The sequence below is a fragment of the Apis cerana genome, linkage group LG3, assembly GCF_029169275.1.
Source record: "Apis cerana isolate GH-2021 linkage group LG3, AcerK_1.0, whole genome shotgun sequence".
NCBI classification, from domain to species: domain Eukaryota; kingdom Metazoa; phylum Arthropoda; class Insecta; order Hymenoptera; family Apidae; genus Apis; species Apis cerana.
In genome coordinates, this window is record NC_083854.1 from 6,546,923 (window position 1) to 6,574,869 (window position 27,947).

Sequence of the window (27,947 nt, forward strand, 5' to 3'; positions counted from 1 at the left end):
TATCTTCCACGTATATATATTTTTCTCTTAATTATACACGTATAACAACATCTCTTAGAATGTTGAACAACTCGAGTCGTAACGAGAGCGTTCATTAAATAGATACACGATGATGCGTAAGTCACGATGTTTCCATTGGTCGTCGTCGATGAAACGACGCGATTTCGTTTCAATCCGGCGGAGAAGATCTCTGAGATAGATTTCTCTCGAATAACTTTGGCGATCAAGGAGGAAAGAGATTTATCGCGAAGAAAAGGCACGCGAGGCGGTTCGAGGCCCCGCGAATCGTGCCGATGGAAATCAGGTTAAATGACAACGAGAGCGTTAGACGAACGTGTCGAACGTGTCGAATCGCGGCAAGTTTATTTTCAGCTCGGCCTAAGCTTGCGCATATCTTATGTAAAGTAACCGCGTGTTGTGCGCGAACAACAGGTCGTTGCGTGGCGCAGGTGCGATGCGTTGCAAAGAGGAGATGCCGTGGTTCCGATCGATCGAGAAAGAAGGGGATAAACCGTTTCAAACTTTATCTCGCAAGATTAGTAAAAATTGATTGAAATTTTGCCGGAATTAATTTTAATCTTTCCTTAACCGACTCTTCATCTACAATTATTGCGTATCGCAAATTCTTTCTCTCTTTCTCTTCCCCTCCTCGACTTCGTCTATGCGCAACGACGATGATCTAATTGCCGGTAATCGAGCCGCTCCTTTTTCATTCGAGACCGACGACAACGATGAACCGCGTAGATTAACATTCTCCTATCGAAATTTTTATCCGCCCCGAACGTATTGTTCTACGGCGGATGAAGATAATTCCGCGAGACTATAAATAGACGCGCGGCTGGCAGAAGAGAGAGAGAGAGAGAGAGAAAGAGCATTAATAAAAGTGTTCGCTCTAACGGCCGCGTTCGAGCGTGAAGTCGAAATAATACAACGTGTCGCCGAGGCGATTAATATCGAGCGAATACTAAGAGATATTCGGATAGGGTAAACAGAACGATCGAAAATTCGCGACGTGTACGGGTGAGATTCGCGTGAAATCGAGCGAGACGTCGAAATAAGGAGACGATGGAAAGGAGGGGGGGAGCAATTCTTTTTATTTTTCGATCCAACTTTGGTTATTAACGGTGAACGAAGAAGAGTAACTCGTCCGCTAATCACGGATCATTTTGCAACATCGCTCCGGCAAACGTTCAACAACATCTCGTTCTCAGGGAGGCAGATACAACCATTTGAAAATTACGGCGCCGCTTGCAACCTGTATAAACAATCGGCCATTACGCACCGTTATACGATAATCGTGCTTGACGTCAAATATTAAATGATTTCGCTGCGTGAATCAGGCTGTTTAAATTGTCCGGCTTGATTGAATGATGGCCGCTCCTCTAAGTTGGCCGACAACCACTTCACCGTAAATAAAGATGGTACCCCATTCTGTATATAAGAGTCGCCTCGTTATACAGGGTGTGCGATTCTTGCGTCCAATCGTTTCGTGAAAAACGATCCCATTCGAAAATTTTACCTCGAATTCGAATTGTTCGATTATCGAGGAAGGAAGGCGTGTTGCCCTTTGGAGGGATGCGGCTGGTCGGTCTCAAAGAGGGAAAGAAGAGGTCGAAGAGGAGAAAGGAAAAAAAAGGAGAAGAAGAATCGTTTTCCGTTGGTTCATTCGCTCTCGCATCCAGCAGTTGCGAAACACACCGAATAGTAAATTGCGCAATAAATTCAGAAGTCATTCTGATGTTTGCACGACCGTTTCGCACTTAAGCAGAGTCTGAACCGCGGCGCACCGTACCGATCACGTGTTACGAAGACGCACGTAACGAGACGTGCAAATTAAAGTAATGAAGAGTTAGCCGTCCAACCACTAACGGGTTTAGTTATAGTTTTCGTGATCGGGAGGCACGACAGATCGCGACCAGTTTGCTCGTATATATACATATATATATATATAAATAAACGTAACAGTACCATTAGATATTTAAAAAGGGAATGGAACGTCACCGGTATGCATATTCAAACTGCTGACTCCCCTTTTCCCACCTTGAACACGCCAACTTTCCAACGCCAATCTGTCAACTCGCGTTGCAAAACGGACGCACGTTTGTCGAAACGTTGCTCGCTTCTCGATCCTGATAAATCTTTCGTCTTCTCGTGAATCGTTTCCGTGCGCCAAGTAAAAAACGTGCCTGGAAGGCTGCAACCGGGCTTTCATCGGCGCCGCCACGACTTTCGTAACGCGCCTGCGAACCTTCTCCCTCGGTAAAACGGTCACTGATGCGATTCCGAGCGAGCATCGGTTATTCGTTTCTTTCATTCGAGTGGATGTGCATGAACGTTGGTAGCTAGTTTAGACTTCTCGACTTCCATCGACTTTTCTCCAATTTTTCACGACGAAGGAATGCAATCAATGCGGCCTCGCGTACAATTAATTTCCTCGATGCTAATAATTTTTTAATGGATCTTGGCGCGTTATCGCCGCCATTCCGTCACGTATCGTGCTCGTGCGATGCCGACTCCGCGTACAACAAAAGACCTCGCGAAATTATCTCGGATTATCTTTACGTTTTCTCGATATCTTTTCCGCAGAAAATTCGTGTATTTTAATTTAATTTCTCGACTCGAGTCTGATCGGATCTCGCGTTTTATTAAATCGATTTCTTTATTAGAAGAGAAGGATAATAAACTTATACACATATGCTCGCATCACGCTTACGATACATCGGTTTCTTAATTAGACGCGTTATCGAGAAAAATTTTCGTGACGATACGTTTATGGTGTCGTACGTATATATTACTCTATAAATAATTGCCTTATAAGTACTACGTGCCGGCAGTAAAGAATATCAGTTAACGCAACTGTTGATTACAGAATAGGACCTAATATAAAATATTCGTCCCATTTCCGTTCGTTCCATCCGGGCCGTTCTATTTCGAGCAGAGTAATATTTCATCCCGAATATTTCATCGCGTTGGAACAACATAACGTATGCGTAAAAATTAAAGTAAATTGACTAGAGACACTTACGTAGAATAAAAAGCACGAGCCTTCTTGATTGTCTAAGCTAATGCGTGGAATATACCGTTACATTGGCGCGCTGATTTCCGTGCACGAGTTACGTGTGTTATAAATAATGTATAAATACATCTGTTAGGTATCTCGTTTGTACGTACGGTGCGCTTTGGTACGTCGTGTACCGAGAGCGAGGGGAGAATCATATTCGATACGCGCGCCAACAACCGATCCGTTCTTTAATTGACTAAAACTCCGCTTGTCCCGATACAATCTCGATCAAATCGATCGAATTTAATTACGTAGCGCGGATAGAAGAGAAAAAAGAAACGATCGATTGTCCGTCATCGATTAAGGGAGGGAAAACTCGACCCAGTTAATCGGGAAAAATTTCAATCCAAGTTCTCGAAATTATCGAGGTCGAAAAAAAAAGCAATCGCAATTGGAAAATTGACAATTTACCCGATCACTCTTCCATCTTTTCTCGCCCCCGATACGAACAAGTTCCAACATCTATCGCATCTACGTGTAACAACACACCAATTCCCGAGGAACTCCCCCCTTAATCCAATCGTCCTCCCGGGTGATAAATCAACGGGGTGGTTGCATCCCATCCGTCCATCTCCTCGTTCGACTGCGCGGCTCGCCTCTGACAATTCAAGATGAGAGTGCTGTGCCTCGGGCTGCTGGGCGCCGATCTGCAGCTCGTCTGCACGATCCCCGCCGAGCCGAACCGCGAGTTCTTCGCCCCTCCTTCGCAAGAGAGGCAAGCCTCGTTGCCGATCGTCCAGTTGAGATGCCTCAACGCCTGGAAGCCCTTCGAATCCGCGTGGGATCGGTGCCGTCCCAGTTCTTTCGCGTCGATCCGCGTGCTTTCCTGCACCCCCAGCTTCTCCACGCAGGGGCACGAGTTGCTCGACGACCTCCAGTTATCCACGACGGCGCACGAATCCGCCCCGGCCGCGGCGCGGCACATTTTCGGCTTGCACGGGCTATTGTCGATTATCGATTCCAATTGGCTGTTCGCGCGCGAGCATTTCTGATTCAGTTGGTCCGAGCTGGCGAAGCGCAATCTCTTGGGCGACTCGCTCGAACACCTCATGAACGTCGACCGTACCAACGACTTGTTCTTGAGGGAGCTTCGCGGTATCAAAGGATTCCTCCTCGCGTGACCGTTCCTTCGATTCTCCCGTTCCCTGCTCCTCTCCTCCCTGAGGACCGCGTCCTCGCCGATCAGCCAGTACGTGAGACGCTCGCCTTTGCCCTTCATGGAGACCAGGCCCCTTTCCACTATCTTGAAACCGCCTAGTTGATCCAGCAGCCCCTTCGTCTCCCCGCTGCAGTGTATCTTTAAAGCTGTAAAACAGAGGAAAGGAAAAGTATTTATAAGGGGTTTTTTCTTTTCTTTTCTTTCCCTTCCTTCTATCCGTCGATATCTCGCGGTGAAAGCTAAGAAGGATGTAATCACTCACGGGAGCCGGTGGATTCCATGCGACTGGCCGTGTTCACGGTATCGCCGAACAGGCAGTAGCGCGGCATTTTTAGGCCTACCACGCCGGCGCACACTGGTCCTAAGCGAGAAGTAAAAGTGTGTCAGCTGTGGGAACTGGCTAAAATCGTAGAGAGGGGTACGACACGCTCGTTCGACTTGTACCTGAATGTATACCGATTCGAAGTTGCAATTTATCCAGGGGCCTGTGCCGAATGGTGAATTGTTTAATGGCGTCTAGGAGGCACAAGGACATGCTGGCAATTTCTCCCGCGTGCTGAATACCGTTTCGAATAGGCAGCCCGCTTACCTGTCGAGAAAGGAATATCTCATTCCGTATGAACGCGTTTCACGAATCGCTGAATGTATTCTACGAATCTCGAAAAGAGAGATATATTTTCCGGATCCAATTCACTCCTTTCCAGCTACAAACGTTATATGTTATATTCGAGAAATTGTCCGCGATGATCATCGTGACGAACTATTTTCATTGTGTTTCCTCCAACAACCATAATTTACTCACCACCATGTAAGCGTCCCCGATCGTCTCCACTTTGTACACGTCGTAATTTTCTATCGTCGAATCGAAGCAGGTGTACAAATCGTTCAGAAAGTCTACCACCTGTGGAAGGGAGCGAAGAAGAAATTGAAATTATATACGCTATAGAAGTATCCTTTAGGAGAATTAGAGAAATCACCTGTAGAGGCGTGCTTTCGGCGGACATGGCGGTGAATCCTACGATGTCGCTGAAATAAATGGTGACGCTGTCGAAGCTTTCCGCCTCCACTTTGTGCCCCCGTTTCAATTGCTCCGCCACGTAACGCGGCAACATTTCGTACAGCAGGGCGTCTGAAAATTGGAAACGCTTTAATATAATTCGAGGGATACGATCCAATTCGAGAGTCGAGCGAGAGTGTTTAAGTCTTAAACCTGTTTTCTTCTTCTCTTCCGTCAATTGATCCGTTCGCTCGTCCACGAGGGCTTCCAGATTATTCGCGTATTTCTCCATCATGGCCATCATGTTGTCAAATATGTTTGGCTTCCTGAAAAAAAAAATCATCTCTCGTTTCTTATTCTTATCGTTCCATCTTATCCGGGATGTATTTTATTTAAATTGTCGATTTGTATCGAGTCTACTTTATTCCATTTATTTTAAACGTTTTTCGTTATTGGAACGGAATAACGTTTCACAAAATAAACGTCTAAAAATCCCATTGAAGGTAAAATGTAATAATAAGAAGAATGGTGGAAAGAATTGTTTAAAATATCGTACGATTGAAAAAATTCTCGACTTGGAAATTGGCTTCGATTCCGATCAAATTGATCCAACTTACATGCCCTTCCTCAGAGGTCTCAGCTTGTTCCTTACGATCTTGAAGTCTGGTCGGGCCTCGGGATCCTCGGCCCAGCACTCTATCAGACAATCGCGCACGAAATGGAAACAGTTCTCCAACTGGTTCAACGGTGGTCTGAGATAATTCAAGGAAAACAGAGTAGCTGACAGGGTGGAAACAAAAGCACGTAAAATTTAAGTAACTTCTGCCTTGGACAGATCGCGACTTCAATCGTAATACCTGAACGGTTCCGTGTCCGTTTCCCGGCCGATCACCTTCTTCAATATCTCCGAATCGGATAATTCCGTGATCCCGAACGGACCGTGCCTCCCTTGAAGCTCGTACAACACTATCGCGAAAGAGTAAACGTCCCCTCTTTGATAATCGCGCGCTATCGGCTCTTGACTCTTCGTCGATCGTAGCAATTCAGGCGCTCGATACAACAAACCTGTCGAATATATATTTTTTCCCCTTTTAAAATAGAGAAAACTTGCCACGAATTAGATCGAATAGGTCTGGAAACTTTTCAAAACAAGATTTATAAATCGAGATCTCAAAATGATATATCTATTAAGAATACATTTCTTTCCCTTTTAAATTAGAGACTGAAAACTTGTCACGAATAAATGAAAATTAGATCGAATAGGAAAGTTTTCAAAATGAGATTTATAAATCGAGATCTCGAACGAGCGTTTCATTTTATAATTGTTTGTTCCTTCAAAATGATATATTCGTATTTATTCTTAATTATCTTTCGTAACCTCAAATTTTTTATCGTCCAACGTAAACGAAAGTGGTATATTCTTACCGTGATACTTCTTTATAACGTCGCACGGTTCGCACTCGGCGTTCTTTTTGAACTCGTGCAACCCAAAGTCTGCCAGTTTTACGACCCATCGAGAGTCCACCAAACAGTTGGACGTACTCAGCGAGCCGTGATATTTTATGACGGAATCGTGCAGATAGATCATGCCCTGAAAAGTAAGCGAAAATAAAAGAGAGAAACTCTTGAAGGTGTTCGAATTCGATCGCGATGATTCGGATCAATCAAGGATGGGACGGAGCTTGGAAATGCTGGAAAACTTGAAACGAGCGTCAAGTTTCAACAAGCTTTTCCACGAGAGAAACGAGAAAAGTTGGGCTATTGAATAAATTTGTGAAAATTTTGTTTTCAACTCGACCGCCACTGCTTCTCCATACGGGCCCCCGTAAGACGTATCATTTACTCCAAAAGTTTCCTCTAGGATCGACCTATTCTGTTCCGTACCACCTTATAAAAACTTTTTTACGTATATAAACGAAATTCATTCAAAGAAAACTTTCGAAATTTGGTTTACTGTTAATCGAACAGGGAAAGAAAGAAAAAGGAAAAATAAATAAAAGAAACTTCTTATTCCGTTAACTTATCAAAAGCAACAATTTAATTCACATTTGAAAAAAAAACTTGAAAACTATATATCGATATCCAGAACAATACGTACTCTGATTATATCTCCGACCAAGGACGCCATGAACATATTATCCAGCTTCATGTCCTCGTTCTCCAAGATATCCTGTTAGGAGAACGGAAAAAAAAAAAGGGAAACAGAGAGAAAATTAGCAGCCAGGAATTCCGGTGTTCGTTTCGTCTACTTAATTACAAACTTGATACCCTTGTCGGACCATTTACCTTGAGACTTCCACGGGCGCAATACTCGACGACGATGCATATGTTTGGCGGGTCGGTGCACGCCCCGATGAAAGCGTTCAAATTATCGTGTCGCAAGTCACGCATCTGGGGAAACGATCCTCTCTTAGTTGGCGCACGATCTGCTCGGAAAAACGTTCCCCACGGTCGCTCGAGAACCACGGTACTCACCACTTTCAGCTCCTTCTTCATCTCCCGCGTGATCTCGATCGATTTCTTCCGAACCTTCTTCACGGCGAATATCCGCCCTTTGTACACGCCTATTTGCGTGTAAATCATCGAATAACGAAAATCGGCGTCGGGATTCGAGCTTAGGGATACTTGGCTGGTTCTTACTATGGGCTGGGTCGTTGTCTGTGCAGGAAAAATATTTTTCTCGGTACGACGGTATTGGAAAATATTTAATAATGCTGGTATAATTAATATATATATATATATATATATATAAGCGATGATATTTTTCTTATGCGAGTTTCAATCTCGCAATCACCGTTGCAGATCGTTGCAGTTGGATTTTGTTAAATAATATTTAATTTTTTCGTCAAGTAATTTCTACGATTGATAATAAATTTGAAAAGGATTTGTATAAATATATACATATATATATATGTATTTCTTTTTTTAAATTATAGGATTCATAATTTTTGGAAAACGTGGGATAATAAAAGTTAATTCGGAATAATAATAATAATACTAGCAATTTAAAATTTTATTTCAGAAAATAACATTTCATAAGAACACCAATTTAATAAATGACACGCTGCGTTTACGGCAAATTCCGTGTAACTTTCACAACATTTGAACCATGAATAAGAACAAAATTTACTTTCAAAAAAGAATTAAATCAATTTCATCCTATATGAAACACCTCGTTTACGATTTTAAAATCGTTTCCATTGTATAATAAGCACGAGAGTATCGTTCAGGATTTGATAGCGGAATATGTTGAGCTTCGAAAGTCCCGGGATCAATTGGGTCGAGGTAAATGACTGAAATAACAGGGAATCGGTATAAGAGTGGAGAGAAATGTAGAAACGATATTCAGAACGAAGGCAAGGGGTATTTACCTTAGAATTGCATTTGGTAGGCGCCTCGTTCATTCCGGACGACTCGTCTTTCTGCTCCTTGATCTGAATGTCTTTGTAGTTCACCTTCCACAGTAGGGAATCCAGTTCCTGCTCGTACCTCCAGTTCCTGTACAGCACTAGGGCCACAGCAGCCATGATCAACAGAAATCCACCTGCTATTCCACCCACGATCTCTCCCGTGTGAGCTAAATCATTCCAAATTTTTTTTTATTTCTTCGATATTTATTTTCCAACTTGTCAATTTATCCAAATATCTGTATATATATATTTTTTTTTTGCTTATGAAAATTGCAAGATTCTTGCCTTCCTATTAAAGAGTTTATTCCATTATCAAAAGTTTTCCAAGATGAGAGATTAAAATTGTCAAAAATCGGATATCGATACTCAATTCAAAGGCGAATTCGATCGTTTCTTCTTTCTTTTTTTTTTTTTTTAATTGTAATCCCCCTTTCAAACGTTTCACGTTTAAATCGGTCACGACCGTGGCGGCTGCCGTTTGTTGCACAATACGTAATCGCGGTTACGTGGTCGAGACACGTGGTATTCGATCTCAATTAAAGGAAACGAAAAAGGTATCCGCAGGATAGGCAGGAGGGCGTTCTCCTCAAACATATTTACATATGTAAATTTTTTTTTAACATCGCCGCAAAGGCAAACTTTATTCTGTATTCTCGTAACGAGATCGGCTCGCCGTTTATATGAAATATCTACATCTCATAGGTGAAAGCTGGTATGGAATGGTAATTCGAAAGGGGTGGGAGGGAGAGGGAGGGGGAAGGAAGACCCTGATCCGCATCCTCACCGAATCGAATCACCGTTTCGATCATCGGGTGAACATTCTACGTTTCCTACGTTCGCGTTTCTACTAACGCGCTTCTTGAATAAATTCTTTAATGCTTTCACCTCGTTCGCCTCCATCTTCACGGTTGTAAACGTAAAAGCAAAGAAAGAAAAAAAAAAGAAAATTGTCACGGAATTGATTTATCTTTATTGCAAGGCGAATAAAATTAAAAGAGAGCGAGAGAATGAAGAAAGATGGTAATAATAATAATAATAAAATTGTAAATACACACGTACACGTGCATTTTTCACCGTGGTAACCGCAATGAGGCTCGGCGATCGGCGGCCCGTCACCGATCCACGAAATATCCCTCGTCAATCGAAGTATCTGCAAAGTGAAACGTGGTGGAATCGATAAACGAAAGCGACGAAAGGTGGCCTGGGACCAGGTAAAAAGCGTCATTGAAAAATCAGTTAATGCCTTACCGGCAGATTCGTGCCGTTCTCTTTTCCCACAAAGTAAGCTATGGGGTATAAACCGTGTCCCTTTGTCGGCCGATTGTCCAGCGCAATCAGAGTGTAATTGCCTTCAGCGTCACCGTTTTCGTCCATGTATACCATATATCTGTACAGATGATGTATCATGCAACAGGCGGGGCGTCGTAACCTGCGCTTTACAAGCGCTAAAAGTCCTCGTAAATTGCGCAAAGGAACCCGATGGATGCGTTGCTTTCCTTCCCAATTTTATACCATCATATTTATTTATTCTCCCCGCACCTTTTTTCCTTTTATTAATCGCCGAACTTTTTTTCTCCTTCTTTCCATCGGTTAAACACTTTTAAAGAAATATCACGCGGCTAATTTTGCAGTAAGCGCGTATATGTGCACGCACGCACACGCGTCTCGAGATCGTATCGGGACGAAAATGAAAATTATCCCGAGAATCGGGAGAGCGTGGATAACGGCGCGAAAGCCCCTTAATTATTTCGTAGGGTCAATTATCATTCTAGACGCTTGCGTCATCGTAATAATGCTCGTCTCTGCTTTATTGGCCTCGCGCACTTTAAACTGTCTCACGCGGAGAATAAATATTTCCACGGTGATTCAGGTGAACCGAATATACCGTATATATACGTTCTCGAATTGCTCGATAAATAAAAATCTATTACGATCTCGAGGAGATTAAGTTTATTTAATTGATCGTCGGGGCAATTTCGGCCCCGAGAGTTCCATTTCGGGATCGGAATAAAATCGCCCGCGATATCGTTGAGATACGTTATTAATCGAGCTTGTAATTCGAGCCTGCTCGCCCACTTACAGCCGTTTCTCCACCGGAAAATTAAAATATGAATCGAAAAATGAAGTCTTTCAGATTTTTCAATCACGACAAATCTCGTTCATCTTCTTCCTAAATCATTGTATCAAGATCGACTATATACATACATGCAAAATATACAAAATTTCACAGATTAAAATTCCAATTCTTCCTTTCTTTCTCGCGCATCGAGAAAAAATTTCCGCCATTTGAAATCAATAATAAAGGATTTAGATAAAGGATTTAATTTTCTATTCTTTTTCCATTGAAAATCACGTGAGCAACCGTCTCATGACTCTCCTCTTAATCATCGAACCGCGAGATTTCCGCTCGGGGATGACGAATCGTTTCCGGAATAATCGCTTCGTCGAAAATCGCCCGATATTTGCACTCGTTTTCGGCGTGCTTCCTTGATTTGCATAAAGGGATGGGGCCGATAAGCCGTATACGTACCCCATGGCGCTCCGATAATGAACGCCGTAAAGAGTCGCCACCATTTCTCGGCCATTTCTCGGGTCCCGATCCTCGTCCAGGGCTTTTAGCAACGATCTCTCGTAGAGGTGCACCGCGTCGTACAGATACGCCGTCTCCGGCACGATCTGCCTTATAACACAAACAAAACGATTACGTTTAAGAAGTCGAGATGACGCTCTTCCATTCGCGCCTCCTCCGTGGGAATTTTCTACGCCGTGTTTTCTTTTTTTTTTTGCAAGTGACGCTACGGAGGATGGATATATACGTACGAAAGGATAGATGGTTCTTTTTTTAGTTTTCCTTCGTTTCATTGTAAATATTGTGGATGGATATTGCGAATGTTTATCGTGGAAATATCGTGAATAATGGAATGGAATCGGATTTGTATATATACATTGAATTCAAAGGAGAATATTAATGACGTTAGAATCCATCTCTCGTATATAGATTTTAAATTACTTAATTAAAACACTATTGATTCGTGAGACTCATAAACTCATAGATCATTGCCAATTAAAAGTATTTAAAAGTGTTGAGAATCTTTATCGATACTCGACTGTGCTTGAAAAATTGATACTATTGCGTGTAATTGTTGGATTAATCCTGTATTATTCGTATCATTATCATTAACCGTCGATGAAAAATAAAAGGTAAGCGATAATAGTCACCTGAATGATCCCACCCATGTTGGCGAGGGGATTGGAGAAGTTGAAGGGCGGCTTCTGCCTGTACAAGTTCACCATGCGCGTGAAGTTGGTGGAATAAATGGGCGCGGATGCAACCACGCTGAAATAGCTACGATACGCCTTCAGGATCGAGTAGTTTGTCTTCCTCTGCCATAAACCACGGAAGTACTTGTCCGGCCGTTTCTCATCGTATTGCTCGATATCGACGCCGACCACCCAGTACTCACCTGAGGCACGAATCACCGCGATATGCTTTCTCTCGAACGATGTAATGAGAAATTTATAGGATCGTTAGGATATCTCGCGTGGAAATAATTGATGATAAAGAAAAAGAAAGAAATAATTTCTCCTCTCGAGAGTGAAAGACCCGTGGAAACATTTTTCCTTGGTATTTCTCCTCAGATGAATCGAAAGCGGGAAAGTATGTTTTAGTAAAGCTCGATCCAGGGCGAATATTAGATTATCTAGTGACACTGCTCTCTGGTATATGTACCTGATTATGCTACAGCGGATTTATACCTTTTTCCAATAGCTTCTTCTCATCCAACGCCATTAACAGCCCCATATGCTCGTAGTAATTGCCTAGAATCACGTAAACTGCAACAGAATTACGTTTCGATTATACGAATCCATGGAAACAATTCTTTTTCAATTCTCTCCTATCGTTTATAGTTCAACTTTATAATTTTCTTTCTTTCTTTTTTGTTTTCTTCGTTGTTTTGTTTCAATATCTAAGTTAATCTGTTTACGAAAATTCATAAATCCAACGATCGAAACTCTTCCGATTATACCGATCGCAAATCCTGTCAAACGGGTCAATCCTATTATTTTTAACATTTTCCTGAAAACGCGCACGCAATTAACGAACGAATTACGAGCAGTATCTATTCACCGTGCGAAATTTTTAACAATCGTCGATGCGGGCTAAACAATTCCTCCTATGGAAGAATCATAAATGCGGGTAGACTGTTTCGGTGTACGCGATTTGGAAAACAAGAATCTTTGGTATACATATAGTCTTTTAACAGTTAAAAAAAAATGGCCCGATTTTGCTACTCACTTCGAGTTTCCCTATAAGTCTCGGTGACGTATTTGTGGAACGGATTGGTCATGTGCGTGACGTGGTATGGCTCTTCCCAACAGCGAATAAAGTTCACTGTCACACCGGCCGCCTCGAACGATGCCAATATAGTCTCGGCGATCGTTGACATTTTGTTGAATTCGAACAGGGTCGAGTTCATGTACATGAACGTCACCTGAACAAATTGCCAAAGAAAAAAGGAAAAATAAGAAGAAGGGGTGGAAGTATTATGGAAGATTGCGCGAAGATAGAAAAAAATCGATGAAATTGAAAGCGCTCAATGCCCATCAATGACAATTGTTTATTTTTGCTCGGGAAAAGAGATATGAGATATCATTGATTTTCTGAATAAAAATATTTCTTTTAGAATTGTTAAATTAATATTAATGTAAAACTTATGGCAATTCGAATATTTAGGCCTCGATATTATATAAAAAGAATGCAAAAGAGATCGAGAAACTCTTAATATCTCTTTCAATATTATTTTTATTTTATCAAATATCAAAGTTATATCCATTAATTTCACTTCGATCTCTAGTCTTGTATTAGGATTTCAAGCTTCTCAACACATAGAACGATTGTGCGACTTACTTTGGTCCAGTTGAAGGCCATCAACACGGAGACCACGGATTTAGAGATTTGGGTATCGGGCGGCCTCGTTCTGGCGAACGTAGGGAACTCCTTCTTGTTGGAGGACTCTCGATGGGTGCAAAACTGAAAAGCAAAAGAAAAATTTGTTAGCCAAAGCCAACAACTAACCGTGAGATATTTCGAGCGAAGCTGGATAACAGGGAGAAAAACGAACGGCGTACACGTGTATCGGGCAAGTCTCGAATTTGCATTGGGTTTCTAGGTCTATTACCAGGTTGGAAAGCGAGAGACACGTGTAATGCGAGTGATTACTGTGTCAGCTGGACTCTTAAAGCGTTTATAACGGTCCCGCTGGAAAATCGAGCAAAAAGGGGGACGAAAATGAGCATGGTGATTTACGACTCGCTCGACACTTAACTTGGATCAATTAATCCACGCTGTGTTACATTTTGATAATATTATTTATATCCACTCGAAACAACTGGTTTGGAGAAAAGCTCGTCGAGTCGCGTTTTCTAATTTTCATAAGGGAAGAGTTTAACGGAAAATTAAATTTGTTGTTTCCTCCTTTCGTGTATTAGTAAGGAGAACAAAATTTAATCTTGAAAATTTCTCTTCTTCTTTTTCTTTTGAAAGTATTTTTCATCAGAGACAAGAGGGAAAATTTATTAAATTTTTTTCCTTTCTGATCTTGAATTGAAAAAATATTTCCAGTATCGTTTACCGTAATTTTTGTATTAATTAATTACGTGTTCAGATATATATTACATTTCGTGTCATTTAATATTTTCGTGGGTCCGTACAAATTGGATATCGTGAAAATAAAATGTTAAACATAACGAAAAAAGGAAAAACATTCGTTGAAAAAATACGGGTATACGAGTGCAAATACTTTTTTTTTGTAACCGATGTATTATGTAAAGGACAAGTATAGAAATCGAACGTGAAATCGATACGTATCGAAATGAAATTGAGTAGTCCCTTTCCCTCGACATCGAGACGAGTTATTGTGCGTATCTTCAGCGACAAGTCGATTAATTTCGCACGAGTCCATTCGAAATCGTTTAACGTCAGTTAAACGAATCGTGAAACATTATATTTTTCGAAAAGGAATATATATATTCGATGATTTGAATAATTTTCAGACAGAAAATGGATGGATTCTTTTTTCTTTCCAGTCAGTTAAATCTGTCTCCAAGATTAAGTAAAACGTATTGAATCACATCTAAAGATAATTTCAATTTTCTCTTATCTGTCCCGTATATCTTCAATTTTTCATTTTTTCTTCCTATTGTTCATCTTTTATAGATAAGATAAAAGCTTCTCAAGATCTCGATCCAAAAAAAAAAGAAAAAAAAGGATAAAACTTCGATTATATTTCACGTGTAACTTTATTCTTTCGTTCACGATCCAACTTCACTTCGATCACGCCTCTTAATGCCACGTATTAATTACACGGATAAAAATCTTGACAGGGTATTTCGTTTGAATATCGAGTTTTATGAAGTCATCATTATCTTATCTTATTTTCTTGTCGTAACATTGTTTCTCATCTTTTTTTTACTTAACGCACTCTTTAAAAATTGATCAGATTGATTCTTGATAAAAATAATCGTGAAAATCACGAAATAAACGTGCGTTCCAAATTGTGACGCTTTTCGAATTTACGTGCGAAAGAAAAGATCACGCAAAAATTCTCTTTATATGCCTCTTTTCTTGGTAAAGTTCACGAAGCGAGTGTATACAATATTATCATCTAACGTAGGACAGGAAATCTCTGTGACGCGTTCACTTTATCCTCGCGAATATATTTATCATTAATATTAACGTCAACAATCATTTTCTAGATTTTATCGAATATTCTTCATCGTCCAATCATCTGTTTGAATTTACGGACTTGCTGTTATTATTTCACTATAAATTTTCCTTCATCGTTTGCGCCAAATCATCGATATCGTTGTTAAAAATTCTTATAAATATATATCATTGAAGTTAACAATTGTATAAAAGTTATCAAATTTGATCGGAAATTTTCAGCGAATTTGCCCGATTTTTGCACCAAGATCTCGGATCAAGTTTGATTGATCGACGATCCCGAATTCGAGCAAAAATGTTTCCTTCCTCAATCCTCGCAGAGTGGATTGAACGTCACAACAGATACATAAAAGTCGTTGGTCCGACGATTCCGTGGCGGTGAATGGGTTAAACGTGTCGTAACCTCGGTTGTCGCACATTCGTATTCACGGGTGGTGGGGCGAATAATTTATTTCCTCGGTGTTGTTGGCCTGCCAGCTGCCGTGTAGCTCGAAGCCGCGCATTGCACCGTCAGATCACGTCGGTGTACAAGCGAAAAAACGATCGAACGGGACACTTTGGCGGAGGGGAGGACCGTTCGTCGTTAATGCATAGGTGCACGGCTCTTTGATTTAAATAGAACGCGGGTTGCACGGGGCCGAAACTCTACTTTTGTTGAGTCCGCTCTTGGCCGCGTGCTATCTTTCTTGCAATTACGTGGATCTTGAGAAAAAGCGTACGATAAAAGTTTTTTAAAAAAGATTTAGATTTTACAGAAATCGTGTAATGGAAAAATAATCGTCGAATTACGATTACAAAGATTTTATTATTTAAATTTCTCGTTTTAATTCCTGCATTGTAGAGATTTTAATCGTTTCTCGAAAAGAAAGAAATAAGATACGTTTTCAAGAGTTTAACCAGAGTGAATAATTCAAAGGATTGTTTTAATCGATTTCGTTTCGATTATGTAACATCAAATTGAAAGCATATGTATATATAACTCGTTGACCAAAGCGCCCCCAAAGTTAAAGTTAAGCACTTGTTCTTCCAGAAGAATAGGAAGAAGAATTTTATGTCTACGAAAGATTTTCCCAGCTTTCGAATTGCAAGCTGTTCAAGTGGACGTATTTACATAATCGAGAAAGCTTTTTGTAAACCAAACGAGTATATTTTTCGATGAGATCTATTAATTTTCGACAAAGAATTAGAAAAAAAAGAAAGAAAACACGTGCAACAATTACTCGACAAACTCATTAGAATTCTCATTGTCACTTCTCGAAACCTCTTGTCTCGTATCGAGGAGACTAAGAGACCCGAGCCCAAACGAGTAACGTAAAAAACTTGCACGTTAACTTAAAGACACAATTGGGTCACATAGAGTGGAGCCCGCAGAGGCGGAGAGATCTTTTGTATTAAACGGAGAGGTTCGTTAACGGAGAATAGAATGGAAATATTCCAGTTGACTCACGTTCACTCGGTACGTTCAACCAAAGCCACGCCACACAAGCTTGGATTCTTTGCCAAGGCTAAGAAAGAGAGAAAATATACGCAACTTACGTAAGATATCATTGGAAGGTTGAACGCAGCGGCCATTCTTCCCTCGTGGATGCAGGTTTCCTGCGGCCCTATGTAGGCGCTGATATTCCTCGTCCAAAGGTCGGCGGTCATCAGGATGCTGGTCTCCTCCTCGCCATAAGTTTCCGCGACGAGGAAGTCGAGCTTGTGCCCACGTCGACCGAGCTCACCCGCGTTCACCTATCAACAGCCTTCCTTCAATTCGATCTCGATCCATCCCCGTTCAATATTCTCGTCCACAATTTTCACTCGGCTCCAAGGAACTCGAGAGAATATTGTTAATTTTTTCTTTTTCGTCTTTTTCATTTTGAGAAAGGAGGAAGGGACAAAGGGATTCCAAAAATTTTATCGCTTTTAATTATCTGCTTCCGTGCTAATTGTGGTCGTTGTGATGTATCACGTACGGGGAAAATAAGCGGTTCAATTACCTCCTTCACGGCGAGCGATATGGCGCCGGATATCCGGTAACCAGGACGCTGATACTCAAAGTCCCCTGGACGCCTTTTCGAGCCGGTGATGTAGCCGAGGGTGAATGTCTCGGCGTAGACGCCCTTATCGAGCAAAATGTGGATCGCCGTTAGTAACAGACAAGCCCTCTCCACGCTTGCCAGTTGCATGCCCAGTCGCGGAACCTTTGCACGTTAATTCCCTTTATTTTCTTCTAACTCGGCCTCGATTTGTTCGATTATATCTAATATTCCTGTTACTATGCTATTCGAAACATTTTTCTACTAAACTAAGAAAATTGAAAGAAAAAAAAAAAAAAGAAAAAAAAGAACGAGAAACGGAGCTTGGAGATTTATTCTTATTCCTCGAATATCTTTGAATATATTTCGCACCTTCAAAATTTTTCTCATAAATCATCGTTCTTCGTTTCACATTCGGTTTTATAAGCACAATTACATTCTTTTATCTCTAAAGCAAAGGGCAACGACTATTCCATTTCGCTTCCCCTTGTTTTCTTTTTGCATGTCTGTCTCTCTCTTTCTCTTTCTCTTCAAAAGCTCACTGTTTACCCTCCCTGAACAAAAGTCAATCTTTCGACGGTACACGTTCGTTGCATCGTTCGTTGCTTTTATTTGCAAACACCGTCCAATAAAAGCTCCAGCTTGCGGACGAAAGATACAGGGAAGGTATAATGGACGAATCCGGTAAGCTCAACAGGGGTTGCAATAAACACCATCGATCTCCTACGGCGCGCTTTCACTTCCTCTTCCTACTGTTCCCTATGTTTCCGCTGCTAACAACCGCTACCAATATCCTTTCCCCAGAACTGTTATCGCGTTATCGTGTGTCGACAGCTTGCAAACGAGATCCACCGCTGTATCTCTCCCCATTTTGATCGATCACGGATTTGGACCCATTTCCACAGGCAAACAGAAACTCTTTTCGAGAAAGAATGCTATCTTTTTTCTTTTTTTTCTTGATATATCTTTCTTTTCCGTCTCGCATTCGTCCATTATTCCCCATCCCCTTAAATCACGATTGAAACGCATCGAACCGTGCTCGAAGAAAACTCGGATGCGGCGACGATTCCAGCCGAATCGGCCAATTCCGAGGAAAAAGCGATTCCACGATCCAAAACGGTATTATATTAATCGACAATCTTCGTCTTTTTCTTTTCTCGATTCATATTGGCAAGTCTTTAAAATCTTTTCTCTAAAAATTGACAGTAACCTTGTACGATTTCGATTGTGTAACACACGTCTGGCGAACATGTTCGAAGTCTTGTTTTAACGGCCTCGTCGTTTTTTCACGCGTTATTATTAAAAATAGAGCGCTCTATTAATAATGAGCGAGAAAAGGAATACGACCGGCGTTTCCACGATGGACATTGGAAACGCGGTTAAGAGAATTGGAGTAAAATTAGAACGCGATATGTACGCGTCAGCCTATGCCCGACGCTCGGTTTCTATTAATCTCAGGCCGAGTTAAAAATTTAAACGCAATTTTCCGACGGAATGGATGTTAAAATTACAATAAATAATGTATCTAATCGGATCTAAGATCGATAACGAGAAAATTAAAAGGTAATCGAAATATTTGTAATATCGACGAGTTTACTTATCGTAAAAGTAAAAGAATGTAAATTGAATATAGGGAAGATCGTTCTTTCGATCGGATTCTTCGAAAACTTTTGTTCAAATTTGCTCAACGCGCGTATTCGATCCCATCACTACCGATCATACCGCTTTAGGGATCTTTCGGTTTCGATTTCGTCACAGTGACGAATGCGCGACTTTCGTTTCCCCTCCCCAGTGATAATTAACGAGGTGCACGGGTTTATTAAGTATATACACGAAAGCGATGGCGCCTAAGAAATTAATTTTCCATGGTTGCATCGGCCACGACTCGATCGATAATTTGCTATATAACCGGCGAATAAATCGGGGACTGAAAGGCGCGGTTCCATTGGTCCAATTCAACGCGTCTCTTAATGCCACGCGTTAATTAAACGGATAAAAATCTTGACAGGATATTTCGTTCGAGCATCAGCTATAAAGACATCATTCCTTTATCGAGAAACTCATCTCGGTATTCATTGTTTCTGATTTTTCCCTTCTTTCCCTCCCCCTACCGTCTTAAAAGCGATCAAAATTTACGTCGATTACCATTTTCCCATCTGATAAAATTCATTCAATTTTTTTCTCAATATTGCTTTTTTCGTCGTCGGATTAAATTTTTTGAACATCGAATACGCAATTTACGAGTTTCCTTAATTATCCTCGAATGAACGATGTGCTTTGGATATTATATCACGTGGATTCCATACAAAAATCGAAAAGAATATTCTTTCTTCTAAAAGAAAAAAATATCCAACGATGATCAATGAGCTTTCGTTTCTTTCAATTAGAGGCAATATTCAGCCATTGAATTTTCTTCATCCAACTGTTCTATTCTATAAGCGACGAGGAAAGAGAGCGCTTAAGAGAGCAACAAACCTTCCATCGCGTTACTTACTCTAATTAACTCCCAACTGATTTGTACAAATTTCCGTTTCACGCGTTGCAAGACACGCGGCTCAATTAACCCGTATTTCACGAACCGTCTTATTACGAATATCTCAGCTCTCGCGTTTCACCGGCTGCCCACGTTCAATTTATCCGCCGCAGTGTGTCACGGTGCCCTTAATTAGTATTAAGAATTATCGACCGTGTTACGTGCTATCGCTTCGACGAAATCGCCGCGTATTCGCCATTCTGACGAATCGTCACCTTTCCCTCCCTCGTTACAAATCTCCCTTCGCCAAATATTCGTCAATCGGCCCGGAGAAACAAACTGGCTGCCATTAAATTCTAGATGGAGGACAAATATCCGAGCAAGGGACGAGTTACGCCCGTGTCGTGAGAAGATCTCGTGAATCTTGCGGTGCGCACCTGGGCCAGTCCGTTTTGTAACTTGGACGCTTTATTTCCTCCTCTCCTCCCCTTTTCTTTTTTTTTTTTCGTTTTTGAACCTTCTTCCTCCCTTCTCTTCGGCTCGGCCGGGCGAAAAGAAATCGCGGACGGAGATCGTAAACAGAGTTCGATATTAAAACGGGGCAGAAACAGATTTATGGCGTCGTGAACAATCGTCGTGGCACGGTTGGCGGATCTTTAGCGCATTTTTAACGAATCCGCGACTTTTTATTCCGCCGGCAACAGGTTAATCGTTGTGTTTTTAAACGCAAACGTTTCGAGCATGTGGAGAGAGGAGGTTCTACTTTTTTCTTTTCTCTTTTGTTTGTCTCCAAAGTTTGCTTTTATATATATATATCTTTCCATTTTCGGATAGATGCACGCAAATGTGAATTCAGTCGTTGGTGCAATATTTGATTAATTAATTTTAATACAGGGCGGAGTTCGGCGCAATGCAAGAGGTGAACGCAGGGAAGAAAATTGAATTCAAAAAAGATTATAAACTTTTGTAAGCACGATTTAAAAAAAACAATACGCCAACAAGTATCAAGATATTATCGATGAATTATAACGTAACGCTCGAAATTTTATTTATCGTGTATCGTTAAATATGCATAGTCAATCGGGGAGGAGTGCGATATAATACACGTTTCAATTTTCGATTCTTCGATCCCCTCGACTGAGTGACTTGTAATTAAATCGATTCTTAAGATGCTCCCAATACCTTGATAATTATTGATTTCTGGATCCATATACCTTAATTGCTTTTCATTCCTTTCGAATAGCGGATAATTTTCTCGATACGAAAAAAGGCAGACTGATAAAAAGCAATATTCGAAAATCTTCATTATAAAATAATGAAAATAAAAGCACTTGTATAAAAATTTCATTCGGATAGAAATCTTTTCGATTAAAAAAAAAGAAAAATGATAAAAATCGTTCAAATGATAGAGAATGCATATTCGAAGCGACGAGTGTAAAAACTATCTTAATTTTTATAAAAAAAGGAAGAATTTTTGATTTTCGAATCCGCTCGAAATTAACAATCGTTCGAAAACGAGTTGGCCGATTCTCTTCGATCGAAAACTATTCGCAAATCGTTTGATTTCGCATTATTCGGAACGAGTATTTCGTGCACGAGAATCTCGTTGCGCGATATTCACCGCGCGTATTTCCGCTTGTCCCGGATAAATTTCCCGCCCTTATCGCGCTCCACGCTAAATAAATATTCCACCTAACGCGCGCTTTATCGCGGATAATCGTGGAGTACGTGTCGCGCGTGTACCGTCATAATTATATTCCTTTCGTTTCGTTTACGCCCGTTCCTGTACCCGCCGATCAAACAGGTGAATATCGAGAGAAAGAATTTCCTCCTACTCCTACTGGGAAATCGAAAACTCTATCCTAGATGCTAATCGTTTCTATCATTTTGCGAAACTTGACACATTCTCCGCTGGATAGAAAGATAGAAAAGTATATCAAGGAAATATGCTTTGAGAAAGAAGATGGTCGATCTTCTTCGTTTTCTCATCGTAGAGAGAAAAATTTGGCAATTTGGAAATTTGACGAGGAAGCTCGATTCTCCTCGTTTCTCGATCCTTTCCCCTGAGTGAAAATCCGAAGGAAAGGCCGTTTTCGAAATCCAACGGCTGGCCAATTCGCAAGACGAAGGTCGCAAGAGAAAGTAAAGTTGCACGGTTTTGTAGCACGTTTTTATTACTATTTCCTTGGATACGATATATCGAACGCCTCGGGTATTCCTCGAGCGCGCTACCAATTCGCCATGGTCTCGCGCCAATGTCCCTTCTACGAGCCCGCACGCATGTGCTGTTGCTATTACATATGTGGAACACGTTTGTCCATACCGGTGACTATATTTAGAAGTTTCTCGAAAGCGAAACGTTACCGAATCGCGCATAAGGAAAATCCTCCCCACGAAATCTGGATTAATGCGCGATCACCATTCGCTCTTTTACGACTAATCGTGGCTGGACCGTCACTGATATATAGATCCGTCGACAGAACAACAAGACGCGAGTCTAAAATGAATCCAAATACTCGCAATTTCCTTGTTCCGCGTCGAGAATCAGTTTTCATTCATCCGATCAAATTTTGCTCGAGAATTGGGAGAAATAAATCGTTGGAGGAATAAGAAAAAAATCACGCGGAGGAAACGAGGGAAATACGAGAGAAAAAGAGAGAGAGACGAAGGTCAAGAATACTGGAAACACGCGCTGCAATATTCCGATGGAATAATGATAAGATCCGTCTCTTTTTCGTTCCTTTTCGTAATAATTTTTTTATTACGAGAACGAACTTGGCCAATAGTTTCTGCCATTAGATTGCGACGGGTGTGTATCGTTGAATATGAATCGAGGATACGTGATTACGATCGATCGAGCAGAGGCTTGTACGAAATTTCCACAAGGATAATCCTTGTTGCAAGAATTTCTGACAATTTTTTTTCGAACAGATCGTATTCCACTCCCGAGATAAAAATGATCACGAAGGAATTATTTCCGGCGAGAACACGAGTTCGAGACATAGCCAACTCTAATTTGCAAACAACACGTTTGTTCAATATTTTCAATTTCACGCTACGTCACGATAGAAAGCCAGGAAAATAAAAAGGAATGGGATCGTCTATGATCGCGCGCAGATCGATGACGAAGGTAAAAGTAATGGCGAGGATTCGCGAGGGGAGATTCTCGCGAGCGGAGAACGGAAAGTGGACTCGACGCGATCATGGGGGCCGACTTTCGAAAAAGGTGATCTCGGTATCTGTGTCACATGGTGTTACATAGAGAATTTTAGGCACGCCTCGATCCGGTTGCGTCAATCGAAGCGCGTATACAGCACGCCACATCGTCCAACCCGTGCTTTCAATTTCTATTTGTCATACATTTTCCAATTAGACGGGAGCCGGTCGAATCGAAACGATCGATAATCGATGGCCGCATAATCGTCCAATAATCCCGCTCTCCGTTCCAAGAATAATTTATGAGGGGGCTCGAATTAATAATTATCATCGACTCGTAGAGCGACACCGATCGATCGTAGAAATGACGAGGCGTCGTCGGATAAAATCCAGGGATCGTCTAGAGATCTAGAGCGAACGGCGAAGGCGTTGCTCGATTGTGTGCAAATCGAAATAGCGGTCTCTCTGATACGTGAGATACTACGCTCTAGTTTCGCGTTATTGAAGCTTACGTTTATTTTCGTAGACGGGCGAGAACGGTCGAAGATCAACAGAGTCGCAGCTTCTTTCCATTTGGCGTCGAAAAATTTCTGGTCTACATTTTCGAGATTGTTGTTACGTCTCGTCGTAAACTTCGAAAAACTGCAATCTCTTTTCATCGTCCCGAGTGTATTCCTCTGTAGATGGAATTCTTTTTATTTTTTTCTCTTTATATGTGTGTATATATATATATACACATCTGTCCGCGCTATTTGTCTTTCACAACAGATCGTCATCGGCTAGGCAAGTCGTTTCCTCTCGCGTTGTTAAACCTCCTCCCCGTGTTGTACCTCTCGAGGAAGCTCTTGTTTCGAAGCTCATCAGAGGCGATATACCTCGTTTCAACCGGTAACTGGACTGAAACTTCTCCAGTTTCTATTTTATGTTTACGTCTCGGGCACAATATTACCGAGCACCCACGCAGAGACGGCAACGCGAGCGCCCGAGTTCAAAGATATCTGTCATGTATTTTCTCGTCCCGATCGTCCCAAGACAATCCGTTATCCCGTCAGAGAGTTATAAATTACATTCCTACACTTGTTTCTCTTTAAATTCGGATCGTCGAAAATTATCGATGATAAAAATAATAATTTCCTTTCTTTTTTTTTTAATATCACGGGCGAGCATCAGCGTATATTTGAACGTATCCCTCTCCATTTACCTCCATTTACAAAAAAATAAAGATAAAACGGGTTGAAGCAAGGTGAATCGGTTCCATGAAATTTCCATTAAAATTCGATATCGAAAAGAGTATCGAGAAGAAAGAAAGGAAAGAAGAAAAGGATTTCGTTAATTAACGACCATTCGTTAAAAGTATCTCAATTAAGCTTCGATATGTAGCGGAAATATCAAAGAATCTGCTTCGGCATGAAAGTGCCGACTTGGTTAAATACTCTCCAAGAATTCGGTTTAATCGTCGGTGTATAAGTTGCGCGTCCAAGTCGCCAAAGGTTTTAATAATTTCGAGGACGAAAAGGGGCGCGGGTGACTTTTTCCTCGAAAATCTGATTCGATTCTCTAAATTCTCGACGAGGGATCGCCGTTCGATCGAGAACTTAGGCCGTGTGATTTATTGGGCCGAGTTTTCGTCGGCACGTGGCTTGCCTCATCCTCATTCACAACTTTTTGCTAGTCTCCTTTTCACTCTCCATCTAAAACGATTTCGATTTTCCTTTTATTTTCTTCCTTCTTCTTCCTTCTTTTTTTTTTCTTTTTCTCGTCGAAGCATATCTCCAACTTATACTCTTATTACGCTTATTTCTCTTTTATCTGTGTACAGTGCCTACGACGGCGTTTGTTTGTTACTTTTGGCCTACTTTAATAGCAGCAGTGGTTGAGTGGAATTTCAGCGAGTCACAGTGGGAGGGAAACGTTAAAATTTATGGATTAAGAACAAGACGATAGATAGGATAAATGGATTTAAGGAACTTTGGAAACGTGTTGGATGCGCGTGTGTATGATACAAGGATTTGACCGAAGGAATGATTTTTCGACTTTCTTCTCGACGCTTAAACGGAGCTTTTCTTTTTTTCTTTATCTAATATAATATATTTCGGAAGAATTATTGTTGTTTAATATCGATAATTTCATGAAATCTCGAATATATTAATCGTTATTGACATAAAAGAGAAAAAGGAAATGTTATTCGAAATTTTGTAAATCCGCGTTAATAATAATAAGAAGCAAAGATACATCTGTCGTAATCGGAAAAAAACCGTTTAAAATTTCTCGTTTTTACCAATTTTGTTAAAATTGTCGAACAACAATTTCGCCGCTACTTGAATTCTTCCTCAATAATAATAATGAATTTAAAAATCATCGCCTTACCTCTCGTCCTCGTATTTTCGTGCAACCAATACTTTCCCCGAAAAATGCTGGGATCCTCTCGAACACCGCCGAGATTACGCGCACGCTTGCGATATCATTCCCCGGTTAAACAGATATATATAGCGCACCACGGTGGCAAACGCGTCGATCTCGATAAGAGGCGGGCCGCGGAAGGAATTAAAGCATTCCGCGTGGCAGAAAACTAGAAGCTCGTAATTTAAATTCGCGGCCGTCGCGTGGTCCACGTGAGCGAGCGTGCAAGAATGCGGCCCGTAATCGTGGCGGTAAATCAAAGAAATGAAAAGCACGCACAATTACAGCTATTTCCCCTTTCTGCATACCCCGCACAAATTCATTCACATTCGTCTACATTCGTAAACAAAACTCCTCTCGCCGAGAAAAAAAGAAAAAAAAAAGAAAGAAATTAAACAACAACGCGATGGAACGCGGGTATTACACTTTCAAACTTCTTCGATATCAGATTCGTTCAATTTTGTTCCAAACTGGATCTTTATCCCGATTCCAACGATTTCCAATTTTTATCGAACGATTTTCATCGCAAGCAAAATATAGGAAACGAAGGAGAAATAATTTTGGAGGCGTTCGACGGAGGTGTCGAAGGATGGAGAACGATGGGTGTAATAACGGAGAACGAGATTGGCGATTCGAACGACCGTCCCGCCGGCGCGAGGAGAACGACGTGAGACCGGCGGTCGACAGTGATCGTAGGCGCGCGCGGCCAGACTGACTTCTCTCTGCTCGTCCTCTTTCCCTCGTACGTCGAGCGTCGTCGCCGTCGGCGTCGTCGTCCCATTCACAGTCCCCGACGCCAGCTTCGACGCGGTGACGCGGCGCGCATGAGCCGCATACCCGCGAAAACGATTCGAAAAAAGAGGGAGGCGCGCCATCGCCAAACTCGATCGACCGGACTTCTCTTCTCTCCTCTCCATTTTTCCTTCTCCGCTTCTTACCAATACTCCTCGCGAATACATTTTTCTCCCCCGGTATTTCGATAATTTTTTTTCTCACGAGAGAAAGAGAGAGAGAGAGAGAACGTGCTCGTTTAAAAACTTTAAACGATTTTTGGGAATCGTTAAGGAATCGGTTTTGAAAAAATTTTGAAAATCTGTATTTTGGAAAAATTTAATCGATCGAAACGGACTCGTTAGAAATAATAATAGTAATAATAATAACAATAATAATTCAGCTAAGAAAATTAATCGAATAATCGTAAAAAATTCCATTCTACAATTTGATAAGATCGCCTTATTTTCCAGACGTTGTGTAAAAAGAAAGAAGAAGTAAAAATTTACAGCCCCCTCCGTTCTTACCGATTTCCTCTTGAAATAGGCGAACGCCGGGGGTCCTAAATAAGCCGCAACCCGGCACGGAAATAAAAATTCATGTTCCGTCACAGCGAAGAGCTGATTTCACCCCGAATTTCACCCTCCGACTCTCGTCTCCTCGAGGCGAAGAAGCAGCGGGATTCTGTCAGCTGCAAATAAAACCGTCCATTATCCGGTGATAAGGAAGGGAGGAGGTATCACGGGAGGAAGTCAGCCACTGTTTTTGGCCACTGTTCAACTACTGTTTCGAGAGAGAGAGAGCTGGAAGGATACGCATCCTTTGGTAATATCTAATCCTGCGACGATCCTCCCACTCCGTCGTCGAATTTTGCATCGTCGAACCGAAACTTTTGTTCACGTCTCTCGTTTCACGGTACGTCGACGAGTGGTCGTACGATCGATCCTTTGACCGCGATATATTTCTCAAGATAAGGGAACCGTGAAAAGTCTCTTCTTCGACGAAATGTGATTTTTCACGTCCCGTTTGCTTTCAACCTTTTCCCTTTTTTCGGGAATAACATTGTAAAAATGTTAGCTACGGTAAATACTATCGAGGAAATTAGACGTTTGGGAGAATCGTTTGGATTCGATCGCTTGGAACGTTTGGAGATTAGAATTTGGAGACTGTCTTCTATCGCGTCAGATTGTACGTGCAAAAGTTATTTTTTTCTTTTTTTTAGTTATCGATTAATCTTGTAAAATTTATACGTATGATCCTCGAGGGAAGATTATTGCGTAAAAAAATCGAATAAACTTACTTGATCACTTGATTACGTTGAAAAATTACGGAAATAAAAATTTGGGATAGAGACGTCGAGCGGTATGGTACGCTGCTCGACGCGGAATGGTATCGATGTTTCTATCGGAAGGAGAATTTAACACTTGGTGGGGATTTGTTTTTGTTATTATTCCGCGAAGCGTACGTTCTCCTCGCCAAATGTACTCGAACGCGTATATAAACACACGTATATTTCCACTCATTCTCTCTAATTCTCTACGGAGAATCCCTCGTACATTATGCTTCAACTATAAACAAACAAACGATACAACGATATAAAATATACTTTCCTCTTGTCCCGCATTTAAAAATTTTCTTAAAAAACTTTACAAGATTACTAAACTTTTTATTATGCGAATAAAAAAAAATTATGCTTCTTATGCTCAAGGCCTTACCTCCCTCGCTTCTCCCTCGTTAAATATTGATTTAAAAAAAGAAATCGTCGGCGTCGAAAG

The 27,947-nt window shown here is 41.2% G+C and overlaps 1 protein-coding gene and 1 long non-coding RNA gene across 4 annotated transcripts in view; one reads left to right on the forward strand and one right to left on the reverse strand.

Annotated features, from left to right (window-relative positions):
- LOC107998053 (guanylate cyclase 32E) lies at positions 1-27,559 on the reverse strand. Of its 3 annotated transcripts, none has more exons than XM_062072559.1 (23): positions 27,473-27,559; positions 17,334-17,537; positions 16,888-17,085; positions 13,537-13,659; positions 12,925-13,120; positions 12,384-12,461; positions 11,847-12,091; positions 11,158-11,303; positions 9,876-10,014; positions 9,687-9,777; positions 8,589-8,794; positions 7,693-7,875; positions 7,504-7,608; positions 7,316-7,387; positions 6,643-6,808; positions 6,075-6,282; positions 5,835-5,969; positions 5,431-5,543; positions 5,198-5,349; positions 5,023-5,121; positions 4,665-4,809; positions 4,483-4,581; positions 1-4,366 (listed from the first exon to the last, which is right to left on the reverse strand). In XM_062072559.1, the coding sequence occupies exons 2-23, from the start codon at positions 17,520-17,522 to the stop codon at positions 3,573-3,575; spliced, it is 3,882 nt and encodes a 1,293-aa protein (XP_061928543.1). In that variant the 5' UTR covers positions 17,523-17,537; positions 27,473-27,559; the 3' UTR covers positions 1-3,572. The 3 variants fall into 3 exon arrangements, with proteins under 3 accessions (XP_061928543.1, XP_061928542.1, XP_061928541.1); XM_062072558.1 differs by lacking the exon at positions 27,473-27,559 and adding an exon at positions 25,369-26,319; XM_062072557.1 differs by lacking the exon at positions 27,473-27,559 and adding an exon at positions 23,514-24,307 and having other exon boundaries at positions 2,641-4,366.
- Positions 1-27,947, forward strand: part of LOC133665798 (uncharacterized) — a 47,807-nt gene that overhangs the window by 2,835 nt on the left and 17,025 nt on the right. The gene's annotated exons all lie outside the window — the stretch shown is intronic.